At 31.5% G+C, this 13,769-nt stretch overlaps 1 protein-coding gene across 3 annotated transcripts in view; it reads right to left on the bottom strand.

The window, feature by feature from the left end:
* The window catches only part of LOC106683175 (dynein axonemal assembly factor 1 homolog), a 13,040-nt gene extending 1,495 nt beyond the window's left edge, over positions 1–11,545 (bottom strand). Inside the window, exons 1-8 of one of the 3 annotated variants that reach the window (XM_014424467.3) lie at positions 11,349–11,545; positions 8,026–8,117; positions 7,173–7,394; positions 6,912–7,054; positions 6,305–6,403; positions 5,673–5,737; positions 4,622–4,707; positions 1,881–2,023 (exon numbers count right to left, since the gene is read on the bottom strand). In XM_014424467.3, coding sequence (XP_014279953.1) covers positions 1,881–2,023; positions 4,622–4,707; positions 5,673–5,737; positions 6,305–6,403; positions 6,912–7,054; positions 7,173–7,394; positions 8,026–8,117; positions 11,349–11,389 — 891 coding nt within the window. In that variant the 5' untranslated portion in view covers positions 11,390–11,545. Of the gene's footprint in view, positions 1–1,880; positions 2,024–4,621; positions 4,708–5,672; positions 5,738–6,304; positions 6,404–6,911; positions 7,055–7,172; positions 7,395–7,655; positions 7,803–7,934; positions 8,118–11,348 lie in introns of those variants that run through there. The other 2 variants (XM_014424468.2, XM_067049219.1) reach the window with 2 other exon arrangements.
* Positions 11,546–13,769: the final 2,224 nt, after the last annotated feature.

Genomic DNA, 13,769 nt, shown 5'->3' with positions numbered 1-13,769 from the left:
TATGGTATCTAAAAGCTCTAGTGCTCTTGTGTCCAATATTTTCCCACACCTAAGTGGTAATTTAAAATTAAATTTCTACTGCTACAGCCTATCAAGGGCCAGAGGTGCAGTACTTTGTAAGGAAGTGTGTTAATTGACCAAAGGTTGTGCAAGATGATATGGTCTGAATCTTGCTTGACTGGCAGATTTTTACCCAATTAAAGGTACTCACTTTATGAGACTGGGTGGACCCTGGAGGGCTAACTTACGGCTACAGTGAAACAGGAAATACAAGAAAACAGAAAATTATCTGCCATAGCCAGATTCGAACTCGGGTTCTTGGAGTTTGTATCTTAATGCCTTACCAATGAGCTACCTCTTAAGTGGTGATTTATTAATACCAATTTTTCCATTTCGGTGTAAAAGCCCACATTTGTGGGTTATTTTTATTTACTTCAGTGCTATTTATGAATTCAAACCTAAAATGCCATTAAAACTATTTTGAGTTGAAAATTGTAATAAACCTTATATTTTTCCCATTAAACTTTTACAGTGAACGTTCTAATTCTAACATGAATAGAAATGTAATAAATACACAGGCTCAAATATCTTATCTTAATAATTAGTTTGAGTAAATTAATATTATCTGATCTATTAATTAATACTAATAGCTGAAAATTGGAGGAATAAAATTAAGTTTTGTGTTAATTAAAGTGCACTACAAAATTTGTTGTTGATTTTATACCAACAGCCATGCCATAGTCTTGAGGCTTGATGAGCAGATCTCAACCCACCCTTAATTCTTACAAAAAGGGCTCATCCACTGCTACTGTCTCGCAGTGCTGTAACCTTTTTTATTTTAGGTTTAATTAAAACAAAATTAATTCTATCAAAGAGTCCAAACATGACCAAATTCTGTCACTATAGTAAAGTAAAGAGGTTTAATATTAATTTCGATTATTTGTGTATATAATTCCTCGGATATGAAAGATTTTGGTTGTATTTGGACTGATTTTCATTAAAATATAAAATACTTAAAAGATTTATATTAAAACATTAAATAAAAAAAGTTGTTTTACTGTAGGACAGTGCCAATAGGCGAGTCCTTGCAGGTATCATGGATGGGCTCGGTCTACAGAGCCATCCAGGCCTCTGCCTTCTGCGGACAGACTAGTACGATATGATAGACTGGCTGCTATGATAACCAAAGATAGATAGATCTTACTCCTTGATTCAGTACATGTTCACTAATTACTCTTGATCAGTGATGGTTCTCTATTAACTAAATAAGAATTCTTTCAATTATAAATTCTGAAAATATTTATTGTCGAGACAGTACAAATCAATAGTAATATTGTTCTGAGCCATCACTACTTGATGTAAAAGAATAAAATTAAGTTTATATTGTAGTTATGAGCAGGCTAGCTCCTATTTCTTGTGTCTATTGATCAAGAACCAATACTTTCATTAACATTTACAGAATCCATGATATCCAGGGAAACAATGATCAACTTGTTCTTTGCTTTCTTGAGGACTTTTTGGAGAATCATTTCTTATTGAATACTTTATGCAACAAAATGTAGAATATGAAAATATCAAAATCAGAAACTATCTAATTGTACTGAATAAACTGTTCATGTTGGTATTACAAATTAAAACATATTTTTTAGTCAGCCCAATTTATTAAAATTTCACTGGATTTCAGAAAAGAACATTACTTATTAAAATAAGGTTATTTACCCTTTCTTCAGCACTGCCTTAATTACTATATAAATCTTCTTTTTATTTATTTAAAACAATTTTAGTGCAATATAACATGAATTACAGTTCAATTAATATAATTATAAATAATTAATAATTATTAATAGAAATTTGTTTGACTGTAACAAAACCATAGTTACCTCACTCCCAAGTAAATCAGGATAAAAGCTATCCTCTTCGCTAGGTATGTTTTCAAAATCTCCATGGTCAAGATTTTTACATTTTTTTTTCTTCCATTTAGCTCTAGCTTTTTCTCTTATTATTATCCTGTTTCGCATTAGGTCTGTAATATAGTATGTATTTAAACAATGCATAATGTTTGTAATATTATGGACTAATTTATTTTGAAATAGTATTAAATTATTAAACAGAGTAGAAAAGATACAATGGTTCATGATAGTTAAATTTTTCAATTTGTTAAGATGTGTTAAAATGTTCGATTAATCGAGGAATACATTAGTGAGCTTGTTTAGTGAACAAGTTTTAAAGAATCTCTGATAATGAGAATATTTAAAATGATGATTTAATAGTTCACCGTGGATATATACGTAAATGAAGAGAAGATGCTACTTCGGGAGTTGGGTCAGTAAGAACACAAACAAGTTTTTACATAATTGAATTACTAAAAATATATAAATTGTTTTGGATGAAAATGTATATTATAGTATTATAAGAAGATAAAGGCTCTATGAGAAAAAAAGTAATATTAAAATTAAGAAAGAGGAGAGAACAAAAAATAAAATACATATGAAAATCTGGTAAGTAATACATGAACGAAATGAAAAGTTAAAGAACTGGGAAAAAAATGTATATGTAAGTAATTAAATATGTGAGTAAAATAACGATTAAAGAAATAAAGTTATATAAGCCAAAAGAAGTAAAGAAATATAAATATGAATCAGAAAATCTGGTTAGTAAATATATGTAAAAAAAAAAATTAAATTAAAGTTTAACATCCCACATTCTTAAACTTCTTCCTCGAAAAGCCATCCTATTCCTCACCTACATATATAACGCTGTTCTCCGTTCCACATATTTTCTGACCCTTGGAAACTATCTATAATCAAAATGATCCCCAAACCCCAAAAGCCGCCAGAACACCCATCCTCTTACCGTCCCATCTCTCTATTACTGATCATGGGAAAAATCCTGGAAAAACGTATTTTGAAACGCCTATACCTCATCCTAGATTCCATACAGATAATCCCAGATCACCAGTTTGGATTCCAAACATCCCACTCCACTGTCCAGCAATGTCATCGTGTGGTGGACGTTGTCTCGTAGTCTTCCAAGTAAACCACAATGGTTCCTATTCATCCCTCTATTTTCAATCAGCTGGTGTTCCTCAAGGTAGTATACTCGGTCCCATCCTCTACACCGTCTATACAGCTGACATCCCAGCAACTCCTAACACTATCCTTACCACGTATGCTGATGACACATGAGTGCTCACAGTTTGTAATAACCCTTTGATTGCATCCCAAACTCTCCAGTCCCAAATCACAATCCTCGAAGAATGGTGTCGAAATTGGAGGATAAAAATAAATCCCATCAAATCACATTTACTCTTCGTCATAAACCTGCCGACTGCCCTACAGTATACTTTAATAATGTGGCTCTTAACCCTAGAGAACAGATTCATTATCTTGGACTACACCTTGACAAACGACTAACCTGGAATCCTCACATAAGACTGAAAAGACAGGAAACTGCATGCAGATTCAGACTATTACAGCACTTACTAGACAAACGGTCTAAACTTCCAACTCATTACAAAATACTGATCTACATGACAATAATAAGGCCCATCTGGACATATGGAGTTGAGCTTTTGGGGCTCCACTAAACCTTCAAATTCCTCTCGTATCCAATCCTTACAATCCAAAATCCTCTATACTCATTATTTTGTTACTAATAAAACCATCCATAAAGACCTAAATGTTCCTTATGTAACTGATCTAGCCCGAACCCGATATCATTCCTTCCATTATAAACTCCCTAACCACCCAAACCCACTAGTTTCTAACCTTCCTTCCTCTTCCATTTCTGGCAATCCTCTGAGGCGCCTGAAAAGAAGATGGCCTCATGACCTTATATTGTAAAATGTTTTTAGAGTTCTACTACTGGGTAGTTTCTCTACATGCTCTATCATATCATATTATTATCATTATGTCATTATGATAAAATTTACTTGTTGTATTTTTTATACAGTTGTAAATATCAATAAAAAAAAATAAAAGTTATGAAAAAGGTGAAAACGAATCTATATGTAATTAATGAAATATGTAAGTATAATATATTTAGAATGGAAGAAATAAAATATAAAGTTATATATACAAAAGGAGTAATTAGTAAAAAGATGTGGGGGACATAACTTAATAATATGGGTAAGGAAGAAAGAGTAGGGAAAGAAAAGGGGTCTTCTTCACTGACTGCACCCCCAACCATCTCCTCATTTAAGTGAATATTTAAATATTCCTATTTTTAAAATAAGTTAAGATTTTTTTTGGCTCAAGTTCTCTATTGACAATTTATACAGGCCTAGAGTAGGAATGTCAGGAATCATTTTATAGAGCCACTGAAAAATAAAAATATTGACTGACTCAAGTAAGAATCGAACCTACAACCTTTAGAACCGAGTGATCTGGGACCCTCACCCCAATGTGCTCAGCTATCAGATATGATCTTGTTAATTGGATATGTGGTACTGGTCTATAAGAAAATATGTATTACTGGAACGTAGGGGTCACAAATGACACTTAATAATGAAGGGACAAAATGAAAAATGTTGAAATTGAGCATCCATTTAGTTAAGGTTACAGCTCTGTTAGAACATTTTACACGAAGTGATCAATTCTCTATTATGACATAACTATCATACCATCAACCAATTCTTTTCTATACTTCCTTTTATTTTCAAAATCTTCTTCGTACACATTTTTTTCTGCTTCTACTCCACCCACTGCCCTGAAATTATGCTGATTAGTTTTGGATTATGATTCTTTTTTGCTTTCTTTAGAATTTAATTAACAATTGTATGTAATTCTAAGCAATTAAGATTTGATTCAAGACAAACAATATCATTCTTCTTTTTCAATTAATGACTATATTTTGTTAAGATGTATTATAAATCCTAGATCTCGCATAAAATAATTTTATTATTAATAATAATGAATTGCAATATTGATCATATTAAATTAGTTGGCCAAACAACAGAATCAAGAAATGTTGTATTGAATATAATATTCCAATAAATCTTGGTCAAAAGCGCTACTGTTGCTCTCATTTCTTGTTATAAATCTTACTGAGTACAAGATTTAATTCAATTGATCACTATTTTTACCAAGTTACATTCTGACAGTATTAACTTTTTTTTTATTTGTTCTTATAATAATGCCAGAAAAAGTGTTATATTCTTCTACCTCTATATTGGAAAAACTTTATCCAGAACCAGACCTATTGGAATACATTTATTCAGTTTCAAGTTTCCAGTAAGATAGTGCAATTAAACCAATAAATTTCTCTAAATTCTGTTTATAACACTGTTGTATGTTTTTACTAACTCATAATGCAAAAAAATATGTTTTTGAGAAGATAATGCAGCCTTTGAAGTATTGTAAATACAATAAAGAAGTGTTTGCTGAAAAATAGTTTTAAAATAAATAAAGAATATACTAAAAACACTTTCTGAAGAAAACTTAAAGAGATTTGAATTTTACTATACTATAATTTTGTAATGATACAAAAAGTGGCTGAAGGGTTGCAATCAACAAAGGAAACAAACAAAATTTTATTTAAACTTCATTTATTTGAGTGTTTCCTTCATCCAAGGCACCACAACCTGATAAATTTCTCGAATTAAAATGACATTCATAATTAATTATTTTTTGAGATTTGTTTTAACTTATAACATGTGATGGGAAGTGGCTTACCATGCTTCAGTAGCCTTTCTTTCCACAGTCTTTATCAAGCGCTCATCCAAAGCTGTGAGTCTTTTCTGGAAATCATTGATTATATTGATTTATTATATAATTTGAAATTAAAAAAGAAAAAATACCAATAATTATTGGCATTGAAGGATTAAGGAGTTTTTTCTTGAATAATTAACCATTTCTTATTACTTGATTACTACTAATAATGGTAAATATAAACTATGAATGGATTTGAGAAGTAAACTGAGAAGAAATATTTCTCCAGAAAAAAAAATTCTTGAAATAAGAAAAGTAATATAGATGTACAATATAATTGTAAAGCCAAAGATTTTAGAAAAATTAGTAACTTTATAAAACAAATTGACTCATAGAAGGTAATGAAAAACACCTAAGTAAATTGACTTTGTTATTGAATGTTTTTGCATTTCCATGGTTCTTATGATAAAAGTCAGTTTTTATTTTCGCTGAGCTGTATATAAAATAAATAATATGGGGAAGTTTTGTAATCACATTACTTTCAGTAGCCCTTCTTGAGTAGAAATATTAATTAATTTAATTCTATTCAGAGTAGCGTGGTAAGTAAAAGTTGATTAACAATAATTGGAATTCATAATATATAATTAATTTCTTACACATTTTAATATCATAGTTCTTCTATAGTTTCTGATTTTACCAATGAGTGGATTTCCGATCAGTGATAAGGTTTTAAGGGATCCCATATTTGCAAATATCTGTAAATGATGGTAAGAAATGTTATTACTACTACAACTACATTAGAAAAGCACTGTCTGCCACAAAACATGATGTTATTAATCAATGTTAAGCTTTGTATGACATTTTAGTTGATAGATCATGAATTTTAAAATTAATTTTCACAAGCTGTAGGTGTAATAAAGCATTTTTTGCTAACGTTAATTACTAAGCAAATAGTGCACTTAGTCATAAAACTTGTATAATTTTATTAAATAATAAATTAAGTGATAAATCAATAAACTTCAAGAAGAGGAATAGATCACCTTTATTGTGAACTAATTCTTTTTCCTGTCTCACCCCTTACACAAACACATACTCCTATATATAAGGCAGAAGAGGAGAAGATAAAATAATTTTCCATTACAACCATTAAACTACCATTTTGAAATTTGTTTTCCTTTAAAAATGTCATCCCAAAAATATAATATTTTTGAAATTATTTGTCTTTCTATTATTCTTTCCAGAATTAAAATGGAATATCATTACCTCCACAGCATTTGGATCTGTAATCGAATTATGGGCCAGATCTATGTTTCTGAGTGATTGGCATTCTTTCAGGTGTTCTATGTCTTCCATTGTTTCTATATAATTATTAGCTATGTCCAGGGTCTGCAAATTCGATAGTTGAGCTGGAAATGATTTCATTATTACATTAATGTTGTCTTAAAGGCAATGTATGACAAATCCTTCTATTATTGCAATATATTTACGATATCTCTAAACCATCAATAAATAAAAAAAACTTACATAGATTTTCTATTTTGGAGATCATATTATGACCAAGATCAATTATAGTCAGTTTACTTAATATTTCAAGGTTTTCGATTTTGTCGATAACATTATTATTCAGGTTAATGAACCTTAATTCCATTTGATTGTCTAAATTTTCAATTTTTTTGATACCATTACATTGCAACCAAAGACTTCGGAGATTTGTGTATTCTTCCAAATTTTGAATTTTGGTGAAACCTGAAATCAACCATTTACAGCAAAAGAGTTTCAAAATCAACTGTTGTAGAAATAGTATTTAGACAAATAAAATAGGAGTCAATTTTTCTCATGAGAATGACAAACTATTGGTGTAATTCACAAAAATATACAACTTGGTATGTCATAGAGTACAAAAGCGTTTGGAAAGGACAATGGAAATCACCAAATTAGGTTCTGATTTACATAGTTTTTAATTATGACAAAGGAATTCAAATTAAATGATGATTTCCTGGCACATACCATCCTTAATGAGAAGATTGCTTCTTATTACTGAGCGGAAGAAGAAGAATATCCTCTAAGATTAGATGTACAACTACATCACCAATAGTTGTAAATATTTAATTGATCAATATAATTCATTATTTTTTCTATTGTTTCAGTCATTTGAATGTCATGTAAACATATCAGTTCTAGGCCAAGCAAGGTCTATTATAGAAGATTCTCTTTAGTTTAATCTTCTATGAAATAGAATGAATTAAATGTTCTTTGTAAAAAAAAAGAAAATAAGGAAAATATTACTTTATCTTAGGCTCCCCTCTTCCATTACTGTATTTCAATTAGCTACAATAACTTTAATGAAATCAGGTCATAATATAAAGTAGTATCAGACCTTGATAATGGAGGTAAAGAATGTCATTGAGTCTTGGTGTTTGAAACAGCTTTTGCTCTCTACAAATCACCTGAATGCTCTTCTTTGTCATCCTAAAAATAATTTTGAAATTTAGATTCTTAAAATTAAACTTATTTTTGTATACTAGCTGAGCCGGCAATGCTTCGCTATTGCTGTATTTGAGGATGTATATAGATTTAATGAAGACAATTTATAGTTAGATATAAATTATTTACTTTTACTTTATTATTATGGTTTGGTAGCATAAATCAATGTGTGAAATAGAAATTTTTATATTATTTTTTAAAAGCTATATCAATAATAATTTTCTTTTTACAACAAAACTCAAGTCTGTATCTATATACAATAGTGATATAGAGGAATCCTGTGTCCTAGCTACTTTTGAAATTAAAATTATGGATAAAACACAAATTCACAAAAATATTGGTTGGTTTCTCATTGCCTATATAATTGAAATTAAGATGATGACATTGACCTCCTACGGGAACGAACCATAGGTCCTTGCAGGAATGAAACTTCTTTTAGCAAGGAACAAGCCTGCAGTATCGAAGTACTACTACTTCGATACAGCAGGCTTGTTCTGCAAGTCTTACATGAAGGAATCTTCGCTCGGCAGGGAATGAGCCTGCTGTCGCAAAGAAGATTCTAAGTTCTACGAGAACGATTTATTAATGCGCTAATTTATATCTCTATCAGCTAAGCTATATCTAATTTATATCTTATTATATTATAACGCTAATTTATATCTCTATCAGCTAAGCTATCAGACCCCATCGAAAGATGCTATGTGTTAGACGTTTGCTTTCAGTAGATCAGAAGATTCTCTTGTGATATTTATTGGTTTTAATAATATATTTAAGAATATTACCACATAACATGGTTATTAATTACTACAATCAAAGTATTTACAAGATAAATGAATTTCAATATATGATGTTTGCAAGACGACTGTAGTAGCTCTCGCTGGGACAGCTAGGTAGCGTACCGTTAGTATGAAACAGTCAATGACAGCTTGAGTGATAAGAGATATCCTGCATGAACTCACGACTCCTTCCTGTACTACCCGGCTGCAGGTTACCAGAGTATTTCTTAACTACGTTTAAAATCGCAAGCGTTAATACCATTTCTACTTGTTTCAATAGAATGTTAATGGACTTCTATTATTTAAACTAATTATAATTTTTATGAAATAATTGTTTTATACAAGTGAATGATTTCGGTATTTATTTAGGCAATGTTTGGCATTAACCTTCATATATATGGTATTGCTGCCTAATTGTGAGTATTAGTTGTATAGGTGGTTCTCAAAAATATGTCAAATTTGATGATACTGAAAGTATTGAATATGAGGTATGTTTTCTAATGACAATTATTTTATTATGTTCTTCTCATCTTTCTTTATGATATTCATTAACAAAAAATCATTTTCTTCAGTCATATTTATTTTATAGGGACCCTAAGTCATCATTAAAACTGCCTGTAACAAAAGCAGTTCCGTTTGCAATTTCTCTTCTATTAACTCAGGATGTTCCTGATAGGTGAAAAGCTTTATGGAAATAAAAGGTCATAGTACACTGCTTTCAGAAAATTTATAATTATTCTATTTGCAGCTAGTAAATCAATATCTTATTTGAAAGTTTGTTTTCAGATAATTTCTATTGGACATGTATAGGCCTCCTGATGTAGAGTACCTCACCTCTTAAATTGATTCCAGGACTAATTATTAAACTAACAATTATTTCAATAAATAATTGCAGGTATTTATAATTAATATTTCGTGAAATAACTTTTATTTTTTGGTTCAAGTCCTCCATTAAGGACCTATGGAGCCACTGTGTGTGGGAAGGTCAAGATGGTCAAGGGGCTGTCGCATAATAAATATTGACTGGCCCAGGTAGATATCTAGAAACTAGAACCTTCTGAACCAAGCACTCCGAGACCTCGGTACCAACGTACTCAGATAACAATTCCCCGAAGATAACTGTTTAATTTATTTGATAAATACATTATTAATACAGTTTTCAGGTCTAGTTTATGTATACACGTGTACCCTCTCCTTATCGCGTCGCAGCGTTGCCAAGCAGTTGCCAACTATAGCGTTCTTATCGGTTACCTGATATAGCGATTGAAAAAATATAAATATATAAAATTGAAAAAAAAAGATGGTCATGGTTGCGGTCAAAAAAATAATAATCCAGTTTAATATAATTGATAGATAGATTTATTTATTGATAGATATTACAATCTGCCACACAGTTGTAGGCAATAGGTAATATTGATAAATGATCTCATACATACTAAAATAAAAATAAAAAAGAAAAAAAAAATAAATAAAAAAAATAAAATAAAATAAAAAATAAAAAAAAAACTCTCTTAAAATATATACAAACAAAAGAATAGACAAGATGAACATAATCAGACTATCTGTATGAAAAATAAATAAATAAAATAACATAATGATAAAATAATATATACAATGCGGTCAAAAAAAGAACAAATAGTTTAAAACTATTTTAATGTCCGACGTTTCGCCCCACTTTGCAGGGCTTCATCAGGGCTGTTCAGAGCGAACGGTTGAACAGCTTGAAAAAATTAATATGTTTTAAACCCATGATGGTAGAGAACTCAGTTTTTGAATTGAATGTTGTGTTATACGTGCGGAATGATAAAAAAAAAGACAAATAGAAACATGCACACACTCAACTTCGCACCTCGGTTTAGGAAAAAACATGATTATTTGAATAATGACGTTTTATAATTATCCTAATCAGGGGAATGCATCTCTCGGAGCTTTGCGCCTCAGCATACTAGAGGAAGGAAATCTAAAATTAGGCGGATAGTTCGACTTTATGCCCGAGTAGGATTATTTGTTGGAGGTAAACATTCCGATATTACCTTGCCAATAGGGTACTAAGAGAAATCTTAACCGATTTCTTCTGTTTCTCTTATACCGAGGCATAAAGCTCCAAGAAATGCATTCCTTTGGTTAGAATAATTAACTGTCGTAGTTCCTCTTTGCTGCGTAAACAAATGAGATTCTTTTCCAAGCACAACAGCCTTTTTGATATCATTTCTTTTTTTCGCTGCGGGGAAATTTTTATAATTGATTTTTTTTAGAATTATTTATTGAAAAAGCATTAACCATCAGCTATATAAAAAATAATTTTTAATTTCAATTGTCATCTACATCATACACCAATTAGCTTTATTAATTTTACAGTGTATAATATGTTAATTTTTTGTTTAAATTATAAAGCTATTTTTGTAACCTAACATACTTTGTACACTACTGTTAGTCTTACTTAGGAGCACCACAAGGAATATAATTATCAACGGCAATCATGATGAATCGATTTTTCCATCCGATTTCCTCAATATTCGGTAATGAGTTCAATGAATAACATAAGCTTCTATCTCTATGTATCAATATTCAATTTTGCTAATCTAGCGTCATCATTTCTGCACTAAACATTCGGACATGAACAGGTCTTTACTCCATATTGTTTATTGTTTGTTTACTTCAGACCCAGCTGCTACCTAGACATTGCACAACCAAATTTTTAAAAAATATGACTTTTAAGAATAATACTTTTCTTGACTAAGAGGTAATAATTTAAAACATTTAATTCCGATTTACATTCTTTCCACACCTACTTCATTTAAGAACAAATAAATTTCTAAAGCTAATTAAATTTTATTATAGGTTTATTTAGGTTAATATCATTATGTACTCCAACTAGGGCAAAAAGAACCATAAAGATAAAACATGAATATTAAGAAAAGAATCTTACTGTTTACATGGGATCAAAACCACGGTAACTATAACTGTTAAGAAAAAATTGTCCGGGGCCAAAAAGGATTTGTACCCCAACACTTTAGGTTTAGTAATAGATTAAGGGGGGGTAAAGGTAAGTCCGGGATAGATGGGTCAGAGTAAAAAAAAAAATGATGTCTAACTAAAGCTATTTTAGAGACCCTAGTGTACCGAGGGTTGTTAATATGTTCTCTTAGGTTATACTGCGTTTTCATTCATATTCTGTGTTACCAATGTAGGAAGATAGGTTCATCGTACGCGCAACTGTAAGCCGTTAAAAACTCCTAACATTACCACTCCAAAGTTCATATATTTATTTACATATCTTATGCATTTATTATTTAATCTGATTAAGTATGAGAAAGGAATAAATGCTTAAAAAAATCCTAACGTTATCTGTACCGGATATAAGTGGGATAGGTAGATGGATGGTCCATGCCACATAAATAGTTCGACTACAATGTTGTTCAAGATCAATCAGCTTTAATGAGCTTACAACCTAACTGAAGAGCACATAAGTAGTTGTTTTTCTCAGCGGTCCATTGTTGTTATGGCCGATCTATAAGGCGGTCCGTTCATCTAGATGGCCTGCCTATTCCAGATGTCTATCTCAGCTGTCTGTCTATCTGGCGTTCCGTATATCCCAGTGGTCCATTTATCCCAGCTCTTCATTAATCGCATTGGTCCGTCCTCCCGGTGGTCAGTTTATATCGGCTTTCCATATATTTCCATGGTCTATTTATCCCTACGATCGATTAACCCAGGCGATCCTTATCTCTAAGCGGCCCGTTTAGTTTATCTCGGCAGTCCATCTTTCCCACTGGTTTTCCTACCCAAGCGTCAACCAAAGGTTGAGTTTAATTTTATTGTATAAATCGGGTCAGAGAAAGTTATTTATATAACGAATAAACCACCCTTCCTGATCAGGAGCGCGTAGGGGATCATAAATGCAATAATTAGAAAAAAGGTAATTGTCAAGCTGGTTATAGTATCAAGTAGGGTAATTGTCAAGCAGAGCATTGGGTCCAACTTGTCACCAATTTACATCTATACTTACGATTTGTTGTGTTCAGAGAGATTAAATAAATGGCGTGTAGTACAATCATCAAACATTTTATACAATACCGAATCGTAAAATAGGTGGGTGGTCCTAAAATTTAAATCTAAATCGTGGGTAGTTTTTAATCAATCAGAAAGAAATTATACATTAGCAATTAGAAAATCCAACCTATAAATTACCAATCAGCTGGTGAAAAGTATCTAATAGACTTGGCTAACACGAATATTCTAGCCGTGTGACGGTGAACGTAGGTCCATTATTGCTTCTCGTGAGTTCACTAGAGGTTCCTGGAGTCCTCCCGGCGTCATGAAGCTCCAAAGTTTCCTCTAAGTGGATTAGATATAGGCTGTCCTAAGGCTATTTTGGTAGCACTGTTTCCCATGATCCTCTCTTAAGGCCGACCTGATACTTTAAAGGACGGTTAGGAGCACCATGTTTTGTTAAACGCGGGGGTGGTGGACACAAATAAAATGTTTTTACTGTTTTACCAGTTACGGTTAAATAACATAAAACGTTCTTACTGTAGTGAGAAAAAACTACACACACAAAAAGCCTTGATGAGAACTACTAACTGACTGACCGTTACAAACGGAACAATCCATATATTCACAGTATGCCATAGAACAACATGTATATAATAAAAAATGAATTTTTACATCTCACTTTAAAAGGTTCACGTGCCATGTTCAGGGCCGCTATAAGTGATGCCTTGAGATACCTTTAATATACAGAGAACGCCATGCTCCTACTCCTGTAGGAAGTGAAGTTAATAAAGCTCAGACTCAATCTAGCGCCGTTGGTAGGTGGTAATCCTGGCGGCGGACCACATCACAAAATCCGAGTTCCCAT

The sequence above is a fragment of the Halyomorpha halys genome, unplaced genomic scaffold (assembly GCF_000696795.3).
Source record: "Halyomorpha halys isolate HHAL.00 unplaced genomic scaffold, Hhal_1.1 Scaffold472.1, whole genome shotgun sequence".
Lineage (NCBI taxonomy): Eukaryota > Metazoa > Arthropoda > Insecta > Hemiptera > Pentatomidae > Halyomorpha > Halyomorpha halys.
The sequence above is the reverse complement of the archived record's forward strand: the minus strand, read 5'-3'. Positions and strand labels throughout refer to the sequence as shown.